A 23,439-nucleotide genomic window follows, 5' to 3' on the forward strand; every position below is an offset into this window, starting at 1 on the left:
AATGAAAGACAATAGCATGACAGATGTTGCATATCCACTCCTATATATCTAATAGATAGGGTAGCTCATATAGCAAATGAGCTACTTCGTGTGCAGATCTTAAAAAAAAATCAACTAGCATGTCGTCAAAATGCTTAAAATACTCAATACAATTCATGACAAATGTGTGAAAAAAATATCTTCCTGTAGTTCCCTTGCACACTTCTGCCAGCAACCTTGCATCGTTTTCGAAAATGCATCTTTTGAGTCCATGAATTTGACCAATAATATACGTGAATTTTATATAATTTAAATATAATAATAATAATAATAATAAGATTGGGGCTACAATTAGAATTAGTGATTTTAATTTTGCTAATTAGAAACGAAAATGAACTTGTTTGGTTATCGATCTATTATATCTTAATGAGCACTAGTGAAGAGACCCTAAAATTCGTACTAAGAATGGCACTTTGGTAATTATTTTGACCCATATTTTCAATATTTGACCAGTGGGTCGACCCATATTCCTAAATCAACTAATTCATATACAAAATTGCAAAGATCCATGGAGTATCCATATCTTAAATGGTATTTATAATTAATAAAAAATCACTTTTGAATTTTAAAAAGATCAAACATATTTTTAAAATTGATTTGTTTTTATACCCAATCAATTACAGATCCACAAATCATGTCTTCAGTAATTCAAATTCAAAATTCATTACTACTTTCCTTGATAATCATTATATTCTTCTTCTTTAATTTTTACAGGCAATATACATGAATATTGTATACATCATCATTCATCATCTGCTATCGATTTTTTGTTTCACGCTTTCTGTTATCTTCCGATCAAGATTTTGTACGATAATGTTTAACCAAAGCTATTATGTTTGTTGTGCAGTAATGACAGAACCTGGGTTTCTCGCATCATGACAGTCGCGTAGGTTAAAGCTTTGAACGTGAGGAAATAATCTACTATCTTCTATAACCTCGCACCTGGTATGAATCTGCATAATCAAGGGTTTTGTTCGCTGTTTTTTATACATTTGTATTGATAGGACTAATTGCATACCAAAGAAGCTATGAACGGGAGCAAACGTTCTACTACCTTTGATGATAACGGTCCTGGTACGAGTCTGCATAATCATACTATCTCTTTATTTTCTTTAAACATTGTTATTGATATTTTGTAGTCATCGTTATCACATTTAGTATTTGTTTTAGTTGTTAAGTGACGATGTTGTGGCCAGATATGCGATCTGATTCTCCAACCTCTGGATGAGAACATATCAGATATCCGACGAAATATATCTCAGCCTGTGACGACTACCAAAATATCTGTCAGGTCTGGTGACTACAGTATGTATATTTTTTCAACAATTTAAAGATCTGTTATGTATCTTAGAATGATTGTGTTTATTGTATCTTAGAATGATTGTGTTTATTAATGTATAAATTAATTTTTTGAGCCCAGTTTGTTGAGGTCGTGAGTCAGCTTTGGACAGGTTTCTACGTAATAGGTTGCTCAACATGAATCGTAATGGTCTGGGAAATCCAGGTATTCTGTATTTGCAGCATATCTTAACATATTACGTCGCAGTTCATCGTCTTCTGTTTGATTTTCCATATCCATTTATTGTTATGCAGTTCAGTTAGCAGTTACAGATAAAGAGAATTTTGCTTCAAATAGCGTTGGTACGTTTCTTGATTACATTGTCCTGTCATATATAATCTGTAAATATTTGATGCAACTAATCTTTGATCTTATATCATTCATCAATTATCAGGTTCTCAGCAAAGTGATATAAGAAGAAATTCAGAATCTAGCAGAACCTCTACTATACTATCATCGAGATCTCACCTTACCAATAGCCGTAAGTTATGTAGACAAACATGTAGTCAACATTTAGAGAATTACATTGATTTATACTGTTTGTTTCTACTTTGTTTCTTTGTTTCAGGCTCTGGTAAAGCTCAACTGAATTATAGTATGCAGTGCAATAACATCCCAATACTATCATGTATAACTAAGCGTGAGTGTTCAGTTATTAATCTTTTCTCTATCCAGATCACATATATATATCTATATTATACTTAAGTTGCTGTTATGGTTTACGAATTGATATTTTTAGGATCAACTCCTACCAAAAATATATCAGCATATCCCGCGTCAAGCAATAATACACCAATTATGTCATCGAGATCTCACAATGCCAGCACATGTATGTGGTTTCAAACTTAATTCATACTTTTTGCCCTCGATTTAAGATAATTGATTTAACCATGTTTGTATGACACCTTATGTGGCTGTATGCAACTAAAGATACAGATCATAATTTAACCATGGGTTTGGTTTTCTAATTTATTAGATGTTTTAATTGATTTTGTTTTGCTCAGGCTTTGGTCAAGCGATAATGAATCACACACTGCTTTCCAATAACAGCCCAAACATATCATGTTTATCTAATCGTAAGTTATCAGTTCTTATTCCTTGATCAGTAGCAGTCCATTATTATGCTCTACATATTTGCATAATGAATTAATTTCTTTAGGTACCACTACGCCTTCAAGTGTCAAATCATAGATTCCACAAAAACAAACGTCAAAGGCTCATGCTGAATCTGACATTTCAGGTAATAGTGTTCTTCCAATTTAAACCTGATATATGAGGTAAGGATTTATGACGAATTTATATATTTTGGAATATATTTATATATTATGTTTAAGCCTTTTCAATAGAATCGAAGAGACGTTAAAGAGGCCCTAGCATATCTATAATACTACGTAACAAAGAAAAAACTAAGGAGAATATTGATCCTGCTTCACAGAGTATGAGAAGTTGAATTTTGTCAGATTAATCTTATTTCCAGGAATGGTCATAAGAATCTATATTCTGATTTTCCAATTTAATTGCAGATGTTTCACTTAGGCAGAACTCTGATATGATCGACAATCGATTACCTTCTCACGTGGCTGACAATAGGGCTGCACATGGGTTAGGTTGTGCCGGTTTCACCTATTTAACGACCCAACCCATTTAGTATGGGTTGCAAAAATATCAACACATTAATCTCAAAAAAAATTAAAGAACCCAACCCTACTAATTATGTGACGGGTTGGGTTGGTTAGGGTTGGGTTGGTTGGATTGTACAATTCAATAAAAAAATTTAAAACAAAGAAGGTATGTCCAAATTAGATTAAAACATGGTACTTTTCCTAATCTTCTGCTGATTGTAATCAAAATTTAATGCCTATTTTATTTATATTATCAGTGCCTAATGTTCGGCGGTTCTAAACTTGAATGTTGCACCTGCTCCTTTACGTTCGTTAATACCATTGTTTAATGAATCCAATTATAAACTTATAGTATGTGAGTCTATATAGGTAAAACTAAGTACATAATTAACATTGTAAGTTATTGCATTCTTCATTTAATTTTTTTTATGCCTTTTCATTTTTGTTTATCATTGTTATAATGTAAACAATCAAAAAAAATACATATGAAATGCATGTATTTATGTGACGACTCGTATACTTTTATATTATTTAAAGGTGTTATTATTAAATATTTAATTAAATAAAAATGTGTATTGGTTTTTGACTCCTATGTGTTGCTCTATTATTATTTATGTGTGATTTATGATGCATAGGGTCGTTCGTGTAATTAATGATTGAGTAGTACTGAATTGTTTTCACTTTTAAAGGTGGATTTATTACAAATTTATCTATATAAATACTTGGATTGGCTCTAAAATTATTTTTATGGTTTCATAATTACAATAATTATTTTTGGGATTTTATAAAATTTAGAAATTAATATTTTATTATTTATTTAGCCCTGTATGATTTTCTGAGTGCATTTATTTGTAAAATCCGTACTTAATTCTAAAATTCTTCAAAAATTATGAAACTCATATTTATTTAGGTTTGGAATATTCCGAGAATTTTAAAATTATTTTGGAAATTTTTGGGATTTGTTTCACCCGCGCGTCGTTTCATTATTTGTTAAAAAGCGGGTATAAAGTGTGTTTTAGAAATTGTTTTAAAATTTCAAAAGTTATATTTTTATTTACTTCGGGATATTTTTAACATTTTAAGACTATTTTCATGTTTTTCAGAATTTGTTTTAAGGGCAACTCGGTTCGTTAATTGTGAATTGCGGGTACGAGTTGCGTTTCAAAATTGGTTTAAAATTATGAAAATTTTACTTTATTAGTTTTTATTTAATTCAAGAATTTTAAATTTTATTTGGTAAATTTTTGAGATAAATTTTACCCGCAAATTGTTCGTTAAAACGCGAAGCGCGGGTTGGAACCGGGCCTTGAGAAAGGTGTCGTGCACGTGTAGAGTTCGCGTTAATTTAGAGATACGTGGCAAGTCTTTTGCTGAACAGAAGAAAGAAATAAAAATAAATAAAAGCATAACAGATTTATACAAATATTTTTATCTATTCCCTGTAACTCATCTCTCATTCTCTGTTTTCTTTTTTTTTTCGGTTCCCTCAAATTTCTCTCACTCTTGATTTCATCTCTCCTCCCTGTTCTTAATCTCTCCACTCCCCTTTCCTGTTGTTTCCTTGTTTTTTCCTCACCCGCGTGTGGCGCCAGTCTCGGTAATTTCCGGCCTTTCTTGTCTCTATTTGCCGCCTGTTGTCTACGTTTCTGGCGATGTTAGCTTCTCTTCCGGCCCACACGCGCGCATGTGTGGGTTGGTTCTGCTAGTTTCCAGAAATTCGAAGACTGATGTGGTGGTTTTTCTTATTTTTATTATTTACTTAATTTGATGATTACCTTTATGATTTTCTCGAATTTTAATTCTTAAACTTTGGATTGTTTCAACAAAGTTAATCGGTAGGAATTGCGTTGGAAACCCGAAGGAAACGGGTACCCGCAAAAAAATCTTACCGCCGTCGGCGATGAGCCTTAGCGAGCCAACGGTGGACCGTGATGATCGATATCTGAGTCCTAAAAATTTTAAAATATTAATGTAGTTCGTAAATTATTTTCGAGGTGTAAATAATCGGATAATAATAATTAATTGATTTGGATTGACGTTTGGGAATTTGTGACTTGTGATTGTGTTGTTGGTTCGAGATTGTTGATTGAGACGTCGAATTGTATCGACGGGTATTCCGATAAACAAAGGAGGCGCTGCCCGATTTCCTGGAAATCGAACTACAGAATACAGGAGCGTATCCGGTAATTATCGGGACATCGAGCAAGTATAAACATGTATATACATATATTTTGTGCGAAACCTGATTGTATGTTGTGGTGAACTGTTTTGCCAAAAGTAATAACCCTAATTTCGTAAAATGACGAGTATACGTATTTTCTGGAAACGAACACCGAACCGATCTTTGAGAACGTGAACCCAAATTGTTACGTGTGTTATTATAATATGTATAATTACGAGTAGGGATTGTTAACATTTAGGTAGAAGTGTTAGTGAGGATATGTCAAGCATACCTGGTCGTCTAACGTAGGGTATTTCGACTCTGTAGGTTCTAGTTGAAGGACTCCAGAAGTGATATCGAACTAAAGATAACCTAGTGGACAGTCAATGATCTCAGTAGGGTTCCAATTGAAGAACCTGAGTATTGGAGTCGAATCCAAGGTGATCTAGTGGTTAGACGATAAAGCCCGAGCGTCCGAATCTGATCAGAATTGATAAGTAATAGTCATAAAGCTCTGTAAGGCAAGTACCCCTGACCATTCTTTTATGGTTCAGTATATATGAATGAAATATTGTTTTATTTTTGAACAGGAACAGAAACGTTTTAAGTTACGTATCCCCTGTGTTTGAAAATGTTGTTAAATATGTGTTTTTGGGGAAAAGTAACTTCTGAAAATACCTATCTCTAAAGTGTGATTAAAAATGGAAAAGAGGTTTTGAGTAGTTTGCTGTGACAGAATTGATTTTAACAAGAGATAGGTAAAAGTGGTTTTGAAACTGGATAAAACGAATCAGATATTGGATAACGTTGCGTAAGTGGCTAATTCGGTTGCGCGCATTACATAACCGATTAGTCCAGCATAGTTAATCAGAGATCCAGCTAGTCTTTACGGATCCGGTGATTTTGTGTGAAAGCCCGATCAGCTTTCCTAGACATTTTGTGTGATAGCCCGACCAACTATCCTAGATAATTTGTGTGGAGGCCTGATCAGCCGTCCCTAGATAACATCCAATACATATCTGATTGTGATTTTATGGTCCCCGTAACGGGACAGATGATTTTGTGATTCCAGTAATGAAACAAGTGATTTTGAGGTTCCCGGAGAGGAACAAATTTTATAGGTCCTGTGATGGGACAAGTTTTATGGTTCCCGTAACAGAACAAATGGTTTTGGGTCCCCGTAACGGGACAAATGGTTTTATGGTTCCTGTAATGGAACAGAAGGTTTGAAAATGAAAATAACATGCTAAACTTGAACTCTGGTATTTATGCACAGCACACGACTAATGATTTTATTTTACAGAGCATGCTAGTTTTGATCCAGTTTATACCTGTTTTACATGTTTCTGGCAAGTTATGAATTCTGTTCCTATAACTGCTTTACTTTAAACTGTTTTACTCGTTATTCGTATAGTGGTGCTGCTGAGCAAGCAATTGCTCACCCTTGCAGAATATTTTGTATGTATTACAGATGCCTATGAGATTCTTGGGCGGTAGTCAGGGCAGAGTTCCAGCTCCTTTCGTGTCAGGCTCCTCTGGGATAGTTGTGTTCAGACCAGATGAGGTCTGTTGAGTTGTTGCATTAAATTAGTGGTCAGGATTGTGTAAGGTAATTTGGGTTGTGTTAGTTGAGTAACCTAAACCATACTTAAACCTGGAAAAGGTCTTGATAAAGGGGTCGTAGTTATGTATTATTAATGAGTTGGATTGAATTATGATTGTTAGTATTGTTGTTGGTGATGTCAACTCCTGACCCCGGGGTTGAGGCCGTCACAGTTGGTATCAGAGCTACAGGTTTGAGTCCCTTATTTAGGCTATCGGTAGAGTCAAAAGAGTGAAGAAAGGTTTGTAGATAGATGTAAGTCAACAACTCAATTAGAGGAGTGAGTCTATGAGTTATTCAAGGGTTTCAGAAGCGTAACCCTGACGTTTATTGAAGATTGACTGGAACTGCCCTAACCTAGATTACGTTTCCTTCGTATATGTACTATTAGTAATGTCCAATAGAGATTTCTAGTTTTCCTCTCGAGAAAATGAGTCGGATTACGAGAATTCAGCATTAAGCGGGCCCTTGTTGTGTCAGTTGAGAAGACGCCAACGTTATTTTTAAATATTACCTTTTCTATGTCAAGGGATGTTATTGGCCCGATTGTGTGACCTTGGTGAGTTCGGATAGTATGATAATAGTCATTGGCTGCTATGACGTCCAAGTTTCGTAGTGAATGTGGATCAAAATGGGAGGTGGTATTTTTGAGCCCTACTATTTCTTCCTTGAAATGTATTTTGTTTCCAGAGTAACTGTATCCTATTCCATAAGTTGCTTATCTTTCCGGTGAGGAAGTTGTGAACACGAAGTAAGCTACTTAGGGTTCTGTTGATCTCATTATAAATCAGATTCTTTATTTTCTACTTGTGAATTTCTTATCGGAACATTGTTTCTTTCCTCGGTGACTTTTTCGGGTAATTGGGGCAAACAATGCATATGAATTGACCATTTGTCTATGTGATAAAAGGGTCTGGTGGGACGCCACCGAATTATGTGTTGTGACCGTATGGTACTAAGACTGACCATCTTATGTACTTGTATGGTTGCTCTCAGTCATACTTATGTTTTCTTCGTTTGTCCTCCCCGTATCATTGATTCTTTGACTTTGAAATTTCATTTGAAATCCCGAGGCAGTGGATTGTCAGTAGCTTTTGTGATTAGACAGTCCTGGTCATCGAAAGTAGTTGAAAGTTGACTGTCTGGAGGAAATATAAGATGTACATCGGATTGTTAGCTATCCCAGAAATGATAATAGTAGAGAGGATTTATGATTCAATATTGAAGGTTGTAGTTTTGGAAAAGTTAACCCCGTGGAAGATGGATCAATTGTAAGAGATAAGAAGTCGCCTTGGGAAGAATGGTTGATTGAACCTCAGGCTAGTTCGTTAGCCAAGTCTATGATTCTTAAGACTAATTTGACTTACCAGTTTACCCTTTTTGGGTGGTGCCTAGGATAGCCCGTCTAGCTTTGCGGTATATGGAATTTGTTAATGTTGTATTTTAATGGTGCTAAAAGGTTGCTCGGTTTTTGTTGTATTGAGAAAGCATACCATAATATTTAGTACCTTTATATTCCAGTTTTCTGCGCTGTTATTGATTCTGCTACTGTTATCGTTGCTATTGTTGCTAGTGTTGCTGATCTAGACATCTTTTATAAATGGAACCTAAGAATAGGGACGTGGGTGCTTTAATTGGGCAGCATTTTCCTGACACCGGTGCACCGTTTGAATGGTGATATTTTGTTATACATTCTCATTATGTTTTGAATAAATTCCCTGTTATATTTCAGGAAAATGCCACCCAAGATAGCTATCCAGTCTATAGAAAATAGTAGTAGTTTGGCGGAGGTTCCAGTTATAAATGAAATTCTAGACTTGTTGCGCCAGCAACAGCAATAACAGTTGCAGTTAATCCAACAGATTCAGCAGTAACAACATCAACAAGGAGAGCTAAAACAAACTATTAAATTTAAATCCTTTCAGTCTGTTAAGCCCACAGACTTCAAAGGCGAAGTGGATCCTGTTGTTGCCAGAAATTGGCTGAAGGAAATGGAGAAGGCATTTATCCTCACACAAGTAAGTGATGATCTTAAGACCGATTATGCGAGTTACTTTCTCAAGAATGAAGCAAATTATTGGTGGGAATCCACTCGAGTATTGGAAGGAGAAGGCCCTGTTTCTTGGGTAAGATTTACAGAATTATTCTTGGAAAAGTATTTTCCCGATGGTTTAAGGAATCAGTTGGAAGTCGAGTTTCTAGAGTTGAAACAAGGTGAGAGAAGTGTGTTGGAGTATGAGGCCAAGTTTACAGAATTGGCCCGATTAGTTCCTGAGTATGTAAGTATGGAGATTCAGAAAGCAAGGAGGTTTCAGCAAGGGTTGAAGCCTGAGATTCGTAGAGGAGTTGTGGCATTGCAACTCAAGACATACTCCTCTATGGTTCAGGCCGCCCTGGTAATGGAAAGTGACTAGAAGTTGGCTATTAAGGAAGAAAGTGATAAGAAAAGGAAGTTGGAAGGTGTTAAGGACAAGGTAGACCAAGGAGAATCTAGTCAGGAATTTGAGAATCGGTTTGGCCAAAACAGGAGTAAAGGATTCCGGAGACAGAGTTTATTTTAGGCTAGGACTAGTGTTATTTCAATTGCTTCCACTCCAGCTCAGCCAGTCAAGTTAGCAGTGGATTGTAAATCCTGTGACAGGAGACACAGTGGTTCGTGCAAAAAGAATATGCAATGTTTTAAGTGTGGACATAAGGGTCATTATGCCTCGGAATGTAATCCAGAAAATCCAGGAGTTATGTGTTATAATTGTGGAAAAGTTGGGCATATTGCAAGGAGTTGTAGAACAGTTACTCAAGATACTATATCCCAAGGGCCAACATCCAGCACAGCTAGAGGCAGAACTTCTAAAAGGACCAAGAGATCGAGCATTTAGAACTTGGATGTAGTTGCACCTGATTTACCACCCTTCGAGCTAGAAGAGTTCGATGTGATTTTAGCATCGGGTTGGTTGTCCTGTAGTAAGGTAAGGAGCATTTTTTAGAAGAAGTGAAGTATTAAGTGTACAGAAGCCAATAGTAAGGTAAGTTTCTGGATGCAGAAGCAATATAAAGAATTCTTCCAATCATGCGAGAAAAGAAGTGATAAGCTAAGGACATAAGGTAGATCCACCATCTGTAAAGATACGAAGAAGAGAATACTTAAGTTGGAGGAATTTTGAGTAATAAATAAATGCCCTGGAATCTCTAGAAGTCAGTGGAACGAAATAATTAGTGTGATAATTGTGAAAGTGATTGAAAGGGAAGTGAGTGTAATAGATAGAGACCTCTGAAATGCACCAGTGATGTTGCTGGAAAGAGGAATGAATTTATGAGATTGTGTACTAATTATCGGGAGTTTAACAAAATGATAAATAAGAATAGGTAACCTCTATAAAGAATTGGTTACTTATGTGATCTAATTCAAGGAGTGTGTGATTTCTACCGGATTGACTTAAGATATAGCCTGAGGACATGTCAAAGATTACCATTAAGATAAATTATGAGCATTGTAAGCTCTTGTGATATCATGTGGAGTAATAAGTGCGTCAGTTGTCTATAAGGAATCAAGAAACATGGTGTATAAGGAGTACTTGGAAAAGCAAATTGTATTTATTGATAACATCCTCAGCTGTTTAAGGATTAAGAAAGTTTGTATAGAACGCCCCAGGATTTCCCTACGGAAATTAGAAGGGAAGCAATTATACACTAAGTTTTAAAGTATGAATTTGGGTGGGAAATAACAAGAGATTTTGAGTATTTCACTAACAACCATCTAAGCAAAGCCAGTGTAATAGTTTATGCCTCGTGCAGAGAAAAATGATTAAATGTGATTAAGATTGCTAAGGAATCAGTAAAGGAATTGGAAACTGTGGGAATTGAAGTTGAGTATCTGAAGGTGATGAGAAGTTAGTATATAAGATTATTTCCCAGCCTTAACTGATGGAAATGAGTAAGAAGCGATCAGATATTGGAAATTAAATTGAAAATCAGTATTACCTATCATCCTTAGATAAAGGGTCAAAGTGAGAAGGTGATTCAGACAATATAAGATATGTGGAGAGTATATATGATGGGTTTAAAGAGGAAACTGCGGTAATCACCTACCATGGATTGAGTTTTCTATTATAATAGTTACCCTGTTAGTAAGAGAATACTACTTTGCGAAGTGTTGTGTGGACATAAGCGTAAGTCCTCACTCTATTGAGAAAAAGTGAGAGTAGAGATATTGTTAAGTCCTGAATTAATTCAGTACATCAAGAGTGTAGTGGTATTGATTCAGAAAAGAGTTGAAACAACTCGGGATGGGCAAAGAAAGAAAACGGAATTGCGTCGAAAGAATATGGATATAGAATTAGGATCGTTGATGCGGGTAAATGTTTCATCTTGAAAGAGATTGGTTAAGTTTGAATAGAAGGGACAAATAGAGTCCTAAAGGAATTGAACCGTTAGAGGTATAAATAAATATAGGCAAAGTTGTCTATGAGTTGATGTTGTCACCGCAGTTGTAATGTATATATATAATGTGTTCCACGTATCAATGTTAAGGCAATATATATCTGATTGAACTAAGTTATTGTAATGTTTATGTGTGATTTATGATGCATAGGGTCGTTCGTGTAATTAATTATTGAGTAGTACCGAATTGTTTTTACTTTTAAAGGTGGATTTATTGCAAATTTATCTATATAAATACTTGGATTGTCTCTAAAATTATTTTTATGGTTTCATAATTACAATAATTATTTTTGGGATTTTATAAAATTTAGAAATTAATATTTCATTAATTATTTAGCCCTGTATGATTTTCTGAGTGCATTTATTTGTAAAATCCGTACTTAATTCTAGAATTCTTCAAAAATTACGAAAATCATATTTATTTAGGTTTGGAATATTCCGTCGTTTCAATATTTGTTAAAAACGGGTATATAGTGTGTTTTAGAAATTGTTTTAAAATTTCAAAAGTTACGTTTTTATTTACTTCGAGATATTTCTAAAATTTTAAGACTATTTTCATGATTTTCTAAATCTGTTTTAAGGGCAACTCGGTTCGTTAATTGTGAATTGCGGGTACGAGTTGCGTTTCAAAAATGGTTTAAAAATTATGAAAATTTTACTTTATTAGTTTTTATTTAATTCGAGAATTTTAAATTTTATTTGGTAAATTTTTAAGGTAAATTTTACCCGCAAATTGTTCGTTAAAACGCGAAGCGCGGGTTGGAACCGGGCCTTGAGAAAGGTGCAGTGCACGTGTAGAGTTCGCGTTAATTTAGAGATACGTGGCAAGTCTTTTGCTGAACAGAAGAAAGAAATAAAAATAAATAAAAGCATAACATATTTATACAAATATGTTTATCTATTCCTTGTAACTCATCTCTCATTCTCTGTTTTCTTTTTTTTTCGGTTCCCTCAAATCTCTCTCACTCTTGATTTCATCTCTCCTCCCTGTTCTTAATCTCTCCACTCCCCTTTCTAGTTGTTTCCTTATTTTTTTCCCCACCCGCGTATGGCGCCTGTCTCGGTAATTTCCGGCCATTCTTGTCTCTATTTTCCGCCTGTTGTCTACGTTTCTGACGATGTTAGCTTCTCTTCCGGCCCACACGCGCGCGTGTGTGGGTTGGTTCTGCTAGTTTCCAGAAATTCGAAGACTGATGTGGTGGTTTTTCTTATTTTTATTATTTACTTAATTCGATGATTACCCTTACAATTTTCTCGAATTTTAATTCTTAAACTTTGGATTATTTCAACAAAGTTAATCGGTAGGAATTGCGTTGGAAACCCGAAGGAAACGGGTACCCGCAAAAAAATCTTACCGCCGTCGGCAATGAGCCTTAGCGAGCCGACGGTGGACCGTGATGATCGATATCTGAGTCCCAAAAATTTTAAAATATTAATGTAGTTCATAAATTATTTTCGAGATGTAAATAATCGGATAATAATAATTAATTGATTTGGATTGACGTTTGGGAATTTGTGACTTGTGATTATTTTGTTGGTTCGAGATTGTTGATTGAGACGTCGAATTGTATCGACGGGTAGTCCGATAAATAAAGGGGACGCTGCCCGATTTCCTGGAAATCGAACTACAGAATACGGGAGCGTATCCGGTAATTATCGGGACGTCGAGCAAGTATAAACATGTATATACATATAATTTGTGCGAAACCTGATTGTATGTTGTGGTGAACTGTTTTGCCAAAAGTAATAACCCTAATTTCGTAAAATGACGAGTATACGTATTTTCTGGAAACGAACACCGAACCGATCTTTGAGAACGTGAACCCAAATTGTTACGTGTGTTATTATAATATGTATAATTACGAGTAGGGATTGTTAACATTTAGGTAGAAGTGTTAGTGAGGATATGTCAAGCATACCTGGTCGTCTAACGTAGGGTATTTCGACTCTGTAGGTTCTAGTTGAAGGACTCCAGAAGTGATATCGAACTAAAGATAACCTATTGGACAGTCAATGAGCTCAGTAGGGTTCCAATTGAAGAACCTGAGTATCGGAGTCGAATCCAAGGTGATCTAGTGGTTAGACGATAAAGCCTGATCGTCTGAATCAGATCAGAATTGATTAGTAATAGTCGTAAAGCTCTGTAAGGCAAGTACCCCTGACCATTCTTTTATGGTTCAATATATATGAATGAAATATTATTTTATTTTTGAATAGGAACATAAATGTTTTAAGTTACGTATCCCCTGTTTTTGAAAATGTTGTTAAATATGTGTTTTTGGGGAAAAGTAACTTCTGAAAATACCTATCTCTAAAGTGTGATTAAAAATAGAAAAGAGGTTTTGAGTAGTGTGCTGTGACAGAATTGATTTTAACAAGAGATAGGTAAAAGTGGTTTTGAAACTGGATAAAACAAATCAGATATTGGATAATGTTGCGTAAGTGGCTAATTCGGTTGCACGCATTACATAACCGATTAGTCCAGCATAGTTAATCAGAGACCTAGCTAGTCTCTGCGGATCCGGTGATTTTGTGTGAAAGCCCGATCAGCTTTCCTAGATATTTTATGTGATAGCCCGGCCAACTATCCTAGATAATTTGTGTGGAGGCCTGATCAGCCGTCCCTAGATAACATCCAATACATATTTGATTGTGATTTTGTGGTCCCCGTAACGAGACAGATGATTTTGTGATTCCAGTAATGGAACAAGTGATTTTGAGGTTCCCGGAGAGGAACAAATTTTATAGGTCCTGTGATGGGACAAGTTTTATGGTTCCCGTAACAAAACAAATTATTTTGGGTCCCCGTAATGGAACAAATGGTTTTGGGTCCCCGTAACGGGACAAATGGTTTTATGGTTCTTGTAATGGAACAGAAGGTTTGAAAATGAAAATAGCATGCTAAAATTGAACTCTGGTATTTATGCACAGCACACGACTAATGATTTTATTTTACAAAGCATGTTAGTTTTGATCGAGTTTATACCTGTTTTACATGTTTCTGGAAAGTTATGAATTTTGTTCCTATAACAGCTTTACTTTAAATTATTTTACTCGTTATTCATATTGTGGTGCTGCTGAGCAAGCAATTGCTCACCCTTGTAGAATATTTTTTATATATTACAGATGCCTAGGAGATTCTTGGGCGGTAGTCAGGGCAGAGTTCCAGCTCCTTTCGTGTCAGGCTCCTCTGGGATAGTTGTGTTCAGACCAGATGAGGTCTGTTGAGTTGCGGCATTAAATTAGTGGTCAGGATTGTGTAAGGTAATTTGGGTTGTGTTAGTTGAGTAACCTAAGTCATACTTAAACCTGGAAAAGGTCTTGGTAAAGGGGTCGTAGTTATGTATTATTAATGAGTTGGACTGAATTATGATTGTTAGTATTGTTGTTGGTGACGTCAACTCCTGACCTCGGGGTTGAGGCCGTCACAATTTAATTAAGGGTATTTAGGTCAGAAAAGATTAGAAAAAAATATGATCATGAAAATTTAGTTAGTAGCTGCCAATTTGTTATTCCTTCTAAAATTATTTGCTCAGAACTCACCTAAGAATGACTAAAATGTGTTGAACTTAATAATAAAACCGGGTTGGGTTGGTTTAGGGTTTTACGTAGGTAAATGTGACCCAGCCCATTGTAAACGGCCCAAGTATAAAGTAACCCGACTAACCCATGGGTTTAAACGGCTCGGTTTGAACGGCTCATTTTAGGGTTGGGTTGGGTCGGGTTATACGGGTTACGTAACCCATGAGCAGCCCTAGCTGCCAACCTGATTAATAATTTTGACGACGCATATGATGGAACACATGTGGAAGAACAACTTTTTGACGAAGGTATTTTTTGAGCTTACTTTGTTCAGAACTAGGTAGGTCTGTCGCATGTAATTAAATGGTATTTAATTAATGCGCTTTTTTATTTTGGTATTACTGCAGAAGCTGAACCCGTGGATTTGCCTGAGATTGATCTTTGGGATGGTTATGTTGATATTGGTCCACCAACCTCAACATGTGTTAAGTGTGGTGCCCGTATGTGGAACATGGAATGGAACAACAAATCCAACAAAAATAGTTCTCCTACCTTTTCTCTATGCTGCAAGAATGGACAGGTTCAGCTCCCACCTGAGAAACAACCTCCTGAGCCACTAAGATCATTAATATATGGAAGCGACAGGACAATCCACTTCAAGTTAAACCATCGTCCTTACAATTCATTATTTGCGATGTATTACAGTGGTGGTAAAATAGATCACAAAATTAACAATGGAGGAGCACCTTATTGCTTTACGGTCAAAGGTCAAAATCTTCACCTTCTTGGTAGTATGCTTCCGGCAGATGGTGAATCTCCCAAATATTGCAAGTATACATCTATGATACTGAAAATGAACAGGAGAATATAATGAATCTAATTGGTGTATGCAGAGATGAAATTGATGAGAGCATTGTTGAATCTTTGATGGACATGTTAAATTAGCATAATGAATTGGTTAGCCAATTTCATACTGCACGTGGGCGCTTCAAAGACAATGACCATGATGAGTTTAGATTGGTTCTCTTATCTTCTCAATCAGAGAGTGGTCGTCCTAATATAATTGGACCAACAGATGAGGTTGGAGGTCTGATAGTAAGTACTAATGGAGATTCATTAGGTTTTCGGGATACAATTGTGGAGACGCGTACAAAATCGCTTCAGAGGGTTTGGGAAACTAACATTTTTTTATGCAGCTCCAGTATCCACTTTTGTTCCCCCAAGCAAATGAAGATTTTCACACAAAAATTCCATTGAATAAAACAACAATGTCAAAATCAGCCGATATAAATCCCGATGATAATGATTTTGAAAAGAAACATCGAGAATATGTTTCCATGAAAGAATATTATTGCTATAAGTTGATGATTCGCCTTTCTGAATGTATACTGTAACCTCTCATATGAAAAGTTTTTTCCAGGATATGTTTACTAGCTTCATCAAATTTATCAGAATTTGTCATATACCACATTACCTAAATCATTTTTTTGTGTGTTAGGGTTGACTCTGCATTTATCAGGTCGTTTGCGGTAACAGTATGTCGTTGATGCCTTTTGTGCAATTGAACAATATCGGTTGGATTGGGTTACTACTCACCAAACAACTATAAGGTCAGATCTGTATACTTCTATCCGAGATTCTTTGCGTAAAGGTAATCACGATCCCAATTATGTTTGGAAAGCTGTTGTATTACCTGAATCCTTCACAGGTTTGTAAAGGTATATGTCACAACATTTTAAGGATGCACTTGCGTTATGTAGGGCTATTAGACACCCTTCTCTTTTCCTGACAATGACATATAATACAAAGTGGCCTGAAATAACCGAGATGATGAAATCTTTACCGAGTGTTGATGTGTGCGATGCACCTGACATAGTGTCCAGAGTTTTTAAACTCAAGTTGGATCAGTTAATGCATTTGATAAAGAAAAAAAACTACTTTGGAAAATGCATAGGATGTATTTTTTTTATTAACCTTTCCTCTTATTACAGTTTAGAAACTCTTTACTCTGAGCATTTAATTCTAACGCATTATACAATCATGCATGTAATAGAATTTCAGAAATGGGGTCTTCCACACATGCATATGTTGATTTGGCTACACCCAGATTCTTCCACCAAAACAGTTGCTCAAATAGATGCTCTGGTCAGTGCTGAAATACCTGACAAAGATACAGATCCTGTTGGTTATGCCACTGTCAGCAATTACATGATTCATGGGCCCTGTGGAGTTGACAACACCTATTCACCTTGCATGGTTAAAGGAAGATGTACGAGACACTTTCCTAAAAGGTATTATACAATGTTATAACAAAGATTTTTTATATTTACACAGTTTAAATTAATCAATTTAACCAACATCATATTAATATATTTAGGATCGTTGCCATGTAATTCCTACAGAATTGGATAACTTTTTAACATGAAATATCGGTACATTTAATGCAGGTTCAATGGTAACACGTATATTGATGATTGTGGTTTTCCCATTTATGGCAGACGCAACACTGGTAGAAGTATAAAAAAAAGGTGTTTTTTGGATAATAGGTTTGTTATTCCATTTAACAGAGACTTATTGGTTCTTTTTTAATGCCATATAAATCTCGAGGTATGTAATAGTGCTCGGTCCCTTAAGTATCTATTCAAGTATTGTCTTAAAGGTCACGATACTGCTACTATGGTCCTAAAAAAACAAATCAACGCCTGATAGTAGTGTATTGAAGAAGCAATCCTGTTTAAATGAAGTAAAGCAATATCTTGATGGTCATTATATTTGTGCCTCTGAAGCAGCATGGAGAATATTTGGTTTTGATGTACATTCTCGGTGACCATCTGTTGATAGATTACCTATTCATTTACCTGGAAACAAGTACGTCAGTTTTAGAACAGGTACAAGACTATCCGAAGTTGTTCAGCAAGCTGATAGTAAAAGGACAAAATTTGAGGCTTGGTTTAAAGCTAATAAAGAATTTCCAGCCGCTCAAGATTTTACCTATGCTGAATTTCCTACGCATTTTACGTGGCTACCCCGAGATTGTAAATGGAGACCTCACCAAAGAGGTGATGTAGTTGTCAGATTAACAAAAGTACATGCTACTGGCGGTGATTTTTTGTATCTCCGCATGTTACTTATGCGGAAAAAAGGTTGTACTTCATTTGACGAGCTAAGGACGGTTGAAGGTCATGTTTTTGAAAGTTTCAAGGAAACATGTGCTGTTATGGGGCTTCTTCAGAATGACAGTTAATGGCATGAAGCAATGGTTGAGAATTCGCACTCAGCTCTTGCGAAACAGCTCCGTGAAATGTTTGTTAACATTTGGGCATACTGCTCAATCTCTGATCCACTATTTTTATGGAATGCTCAATGGAAATGTTTTCTGACGATATCATCCTCCTAAAACATAAAGAATGTTGTAATGGGAATTTACAACTCCCAGATTGTGACATTCAAAATTTTGCTCTTGCGGGTATGACTATCTTTAAATTTGGAATTCATTCTCAATATTTATATCTTTTTCTACTCTTTTACGGTTTTTTTGTTTGCGATGAACGGAGTATAAAACAATCTGTATTTTCTATAATCACAGATTTTGAATACATAATTTGACTAAAAACGTTAAACTATTTTATAATTATTCTTGCAAAAATTGAAAAACTTCTGAATGATATTGGAAAGAGCTTAAAAGATTTCCCGACAATGCCCTATCCTCGAGAAGTCTTTCTTTACAACAGTGGCAATGGTTTAATTGCTGAAGAAACATGTTACGATATATAGCAAATAAATAGGCAACATGATGAGAATTATATAAAGTTGAATAGAGAGCAACAAGAAGTGTATGAGGCTATTGTCGAAAGTGTAAATTCTAACAAAGGCGAACAGTTCTTTGTCTATGGAAGTGGCGGATGTGGGAAAACATTTGTTTGGCAGACACTTCTATGTCGCCTTCGTTCTTGAGCGTAAAATTGTTTTTCCAGTAGCCTCATCAGGAATTGCAGCTGTTTTGCTAGATGGTGGTGGGACGACTCACTCACGTTTTCATATACCTATCATTGTAGATCAATGCTCTGTAGCTGGAATAAAGCACGGTACAGATCTTGCTGAATTATTATAGAACACAAGTTTAATCATTTGGGATGAAGCACCCATGCAGCATCGGCATGGTATTGAGAGTGTTGATAAATGTTTAAGAGATATTATGGCTCCTATTGATCCCAGTAGATCATCAAGGCCATTTGGTGGAATAACTGTTGTATTTGGTGGAGATTATCGCCAAACACTATCGGTTATCCCAAAAGCTTCCCGAGGAGAGACAGTTAGATCAACACTGAATCGATCAAAGCTGTGGGATTTCTGTAAAGTCTTCACCTTACGTCAGAACATGAGACTTCATTCGGGACTTTCAGATGAGCGCAACAAGATAATTGCTGAATTTGCTAAATGGCAGCTTGCCATTGGAGATGGCAAGGTCCATAGCATTACTGAGAATCCTGGAGATGATGGTTTGGTAGATTTTGAAATTCCAGAACAGTTTATTGTTCACAGAACAAATAATCCAATTCAGTCTTTATTTGACATAACCTATCCAGATTTTCTGTCGAACATGTCTTCTTACGATTATCTTAGATCCAGAGCAATCCTTACTCCTACAAACAGCCTGGTGGATGATATAAATGATTTTGTGATTAAGAAAATCTCAGGTAAAACTCATACCTATTTCAGTCAGGATTCCATAGATGACAATGGAGGGGAGGATAATGATTTTGATACTGCCTTTCTAGTAGAATACCTGAATTCAATTAACATACCGTGCTTGCCAAAGCATGAGTTACTGATCAAGGTTGGTTGTACCGTGATGTTAATGTGGAATTTAAATCAGATTCCTGGTTTATGTAATGGTACATGAATGATAGTCACTGCATGCAAAAAAAATTCTGTAGAATGTGAGATTCTTTGCGATTCCAATGTTGGATCAAAACACCTTATACCAAGAATTGACATGGTTCCAACCGACACCAAATGGCCATTTGAATTCAAAAGAACTTAATTTCCCTTGCAACTCTGTTTTTCCATGACCATTAACAAAAGCCAAGGACAGTCCCTCGATACTGTTAGATGGTATTTACCGAGATCAGTGTTCTCTCATGGTCAACTATATGTAGCTGTTTCAAGAGTAACTTCTCCAGAAGGACTTCATATTATGATATTAGATGATACTGGATGTTATTCGAACATTACGTCTAATGTTGTATCTGAGGAAGTATTCTATAATTTACCAAAGCTTGATGATATTTGATCTTATTTAAATTCAACTTTGGCTTTTCCTCCTCTATACAGATTATTTGTACACAAATTTAAAGTTTGATTTTACCTGATATAATCCATGTCCATATATGTTACTAATAACAACTTTTATTTGTATGAAGTTACCTAAGCAGATGTAATTACTTACATCTTGATGTTGCCATTTTGAACTTATCCATATATGGAATAATGTTAATCAGATATGTATTATACAGTTGTCTCCTGTTTCATCAAGAAGATTTGTATATATCCGTTTTTCCATTTTTAACGAAATTTCATTGTTCATCGTGATCAACAGTATCATTTGTGTATTCAATTAACATAATTATTCAATTTTTTTTTGTAAATTTTAAGAGATATAATACCTATGTAATTTATAGTAGTTGGCAATCATTATAATTGTAACAAAAATCAATCATTTCTCTTATTACACTTAATTTTTTTGTGTTGATACATGTTTATATTACCTCCATTACTCACAATCAACATATATAAAACCATAATGTATTGAACACTTAATCCTTCGATATCCCACTATCACAAACCATGTCTGAGGGTGAGTATGACAACCATGTTTGAATTTATTACATCAATGTTAATGCTATGTGTTTGAGTAGTACCAATTACATGTCACAATTGATAAGACATACAAAGATGACTAACATATCATCTCTGATGTGTTTGTTTTATTAGAGTTACTTTGAGTTGTCTATCATCTCTTGATCATACAACAAGTGACTGGCAGGTTAAAGTATGTGTGATTAGAGTTTGGCGTACCTTTGGCAACATGGAATATAGTATAGAACGATTAAATTTGATTCTTCTTGACAGAAATGTAAGATCTAAATTTATGAAAATATATTTATTGAAAAGCCGATTATTTACATATTTTAGTCTTATTTGTGACAATCTTACTATTTCAGAATGTACGATTGCATGCTTTTATCCCTTTGGAGTTACTAAGTGTATTTTCACAAACCTTTGTCGAAGGGAATATATATGAAATAGTACACTTTCGATGCGTATGAGGTCTGAAAACAACAAGTGAAAATTCCTCACCGACTAAAATATACTTTTCACAGTCAACTATAGTAAAACATGTCATCAGTGATGATTGGAGTGTTCCATTACAGAAGTATCATTTTGTGAGCTTGCAAAACTTTACTAATAATGTTGGAAATAATTATTCTCATGATGGTCTTGATGACTCTCCTCTTGCCGCATCAGGTATGTCACCAATGTTATTTTCAAAATATCATTTGATTAAAGTAAATTGATATTTTCTTACACATATTTTTTACGGACAACGAAATACATTTGTTATTAGTAAATAACTTGGTATACTTTTTTGTATTTTAGATATAATCGGAGTTGTGTACTAAGAGATCCACTGTACGACTGTATAGACGGTTTATGTCGAATATAAATGCCTGAATTTCTATGTTAGTGATGTCATCTCCAAAGTTGAAGTTAAAATTTTGGGAGATTTAGCCAAAGAGGCGAATGAATTGTTTTACCATGATATTCAACAACCGATAGTTGTTATACTATCACTCTTTAGACAAGAAATAATTTCTGGTATTTATTTTGATGCTTCTATTGGTATATACACTTATTTGTTGTCATTCAGGTTATAAGAAAATGATTATAATTAATACATACTTTATTTATACAGGACGTGCTTTCATCACAAACCTGCCCTTTTCTGTAATTTATGTAAATCCTTACATTCCAGAGGTAGAAATAGTGAGGAATCAGTATACATACTACTATATTTATTTATGTTAATTTCTCTTTTGTTTACTTATGTTAGATATATTTGATAATGTCATGACTAATGTGATTTATGTTTAGTTTACAGATCTTACTTAAACAGGACAAATTAGTACTTAACTGAAATCAACACTTATACTGAAGTCAGAACTTAAGTCATCAGTACTTAAGGTTCAGAAGATATTTATCAGAAGATAATATCAGGACTTAAAGGAAACGTTCAGAGAAGGAAAACAGCTGATTCACAGGAAGTGAAGATCGAGACAAACATAAGAAGAGATATGCATGAAGATGGAATTCTATGAAGAATAGAATACTTGGAAGAAAAGATATCTGATTGATATATTTTAGGAAGCAGAATTATATTCCATATCAATTAGCGATTATCTTATAACTGTGTAGTATATAAACACAGACATAGGGTTTACACTATAAGTATTATCAATATCGAGAAGATTATTCATTGAAACCCTAGCAGCTCTCGTGATATTTTGTTCATCACTGAGAGAGGACAGTTCCATACTGTAACAGAGTTTATTGTTTTGAACAAAGTTTGTTTTCTGTTACTTGAGTTATTAAAGTCCGATTTGATTGTGCTATACACTGTATTCACCCCCCTCTACAGTGTGTGTGACCTAACAACTTAATTATTTAATTTTCCCTATTATTGTATTGTGTTATATGTAGGTATTTCCAATGTTGAATAAATGATTTCAACCTTTTGTTAAAGATCAGTAGAAGGATGAGTGACTATAATATATGTAGGTATTTATTTATAATAATAAATAATTTATTATTGTAATCATGGAATCTATTGAAATTGTATTTGTTATTCTAAGTTTATTATGTCGAATTTTAATGTAATTATTATTATCGTAAACAAGCAACATGCTTACAGTTTCACAGATATAGAACAGTTTAAGAAGACTAATAAAAGAACTATTTAAATGTGACGGTAGCCTCATGATACATGTAGTCTGCATATTCAGGCCTTATCGTCGCACTTAAACCCAACCAGTCATTAGGTTCATGTTGATCAATACCTTTGAGTCTACAAATCATTAGCATTAAATCAAATATAGCATATTAATTCACAAAACAACATCAAAGTTTAAGGCATCAAGCCATGAATATTCCTTCAAACAAAAATTCCAGGTGGTTTAATGACATGATTGTAATGTCTGTAGTTCTAAACTTCAACATTGAATACAACACCATCAATATTGTCTGAGAAATTAAAAATCAATTTGTCCGCAACCTTTAGTTTGTTATCGCTGCTGAATTTGTTCCATCCTGCTGAAAATCTCGGCACCCCATTAGAATGGACAATGCCAGCTTTCCAACTTTTTTGTATTTATGATAAATGTTACCTCATCACCAACTTTGAACGCATGATGGAATGTATGGATTTCTTTAGGAATGTGCTACAGATGAAACAAATGTAACATTGGATTAAACTTATGAGAAGTTTCCAAATTAATGCGGAAAGAGTGTTTATTAGCATTTCACAAATTATTAGTTTTGTAAGTAATTTGAGATTGTACAACTCCGTGTGAGCTATTATCCACATTTGATGGCTTCATAATTGATATGAAGTGAACAAGAGCACCTTCTTCAATTTCAGCTTCCATATCCACCAATC

General features: G+C 34.9%; 3 protein-coding genes across 3 annotated transcripts; all 3 read left to right on the plus strand.

The window, feature by feature from the left end:
* The first annotated feature begins 1,515 nt into the window (after positions 1-1,515).
* On the plus strand, positions 1,516-2,619 carry LOC141701548 (uncharacterized). The gene is made up of 7 exons (XM_074505183.1): positions 1,516-1,543; positions 1,633-1,680; positions 1,773-1,859; positions 1,947-2,018; positions 2,118-2,207; positions 2,383-2,454; positions 2,538-2,619. Exons 1-7 carry the CDS (start codon positions 1,516-1,518, stop codon positions 2,567-2,569), a joined length of 429 nt encoding a protein of 142 aa, XP_074361284.1. The 3' UTR covers positions 2,570-2,619.
* A 31-nt stretch (positions 2,620-2,650) lies between these two features.
* LOC141701557 (uncharacterized) lies at positions 2,651-17,967 on the plus strand. The gene is made up of 8 exons (XM_074505188.1): positions 2,651-2,655; positions 2,915-2,994; positions 15,131-15,554; positions 15,686-15,818; positions 16,260-16,431; positions 16,777-17,014; positions 17,171-17,269; positions 17,565-17,967. Exons 1-8 carry the CDS (start codon positions 2,651-2,653, stop codon positions 17,965-17,967), a joined length of 1,554 nt encoding a protein of 517 aa, XP_074361289.1.
* Positions 17,968-18,867: 900 nt separating this feature from the next.
* LOC141701561 (uncharacterized) lies at positions 18,868-19,626 on the plus strand. The gene has a single exon (XM_074505194.1). The coding sequence runs from the start codon at positions 18,868-18,870 to the stop codon at positions 19,624-19,626; it is 759 nt and encodes a 252-aa protein (XP_074361295.1).
* Positions 19,627-23,439: the final 3,813 nt, after the last annotated feature.

Source organism: Apium graveolens, chromosome 2, assembly GCF_009905375.1.
Source record: "Apium graveolens cultivar Ventura chromosome 2, ASM990537v1, whole genome shotgun sequence".
Lineage (NCBI taxonomy): Eukaryota > Viridiplantae > Streptophyta > Magnoliopsida > Apiales > Apiaceae > Apium > Apium graveolens.

Coding starts and splice junctions, on each gene's coding strand:
- LOC141701548 (XM_074505183.1), top strand. CDS start 1,516: ATGAATCGTAATGGTCTGGGAAATCCAG. Junction 1,681..1,772: donor TTTTGCTTCAAATAGCGTTG/GTACGTTTCTTG, acceptor ATCAATTATCAG/GTTCTCAGCAAAGTGATATA. Junction 1,860..1,946: donor ATCTCACCTTACCAATAGCC/GTAAGTTATGTA, acceptor TCTTTGTTTCAG/GCTCTGGTAAAGCTCAACTG.
- LOC141701561 (XM_074505194.1), top strand. CDS start 18,868: ATGCAGCATCGGCATGGTATTGAGAGTGTTGATAAATGTTTAAGAGAT.
- LOC141701557 (XM_074505188.1), top strand. Junction 2,995..15,130: donor ACATGGGTTAGGTTGTGCCG/GTTTCACCTATT, acceptor GTATTACTGCAG/AAGCTGAACCCGTGGATTTG. Junction 15,819..16,259: donor ATGAGGTTGGAGGTCTGATA/GTAAGTACTAAT, acceptor TTGCGGTAACAG/TATGTCGTTGATGCCTTTTG.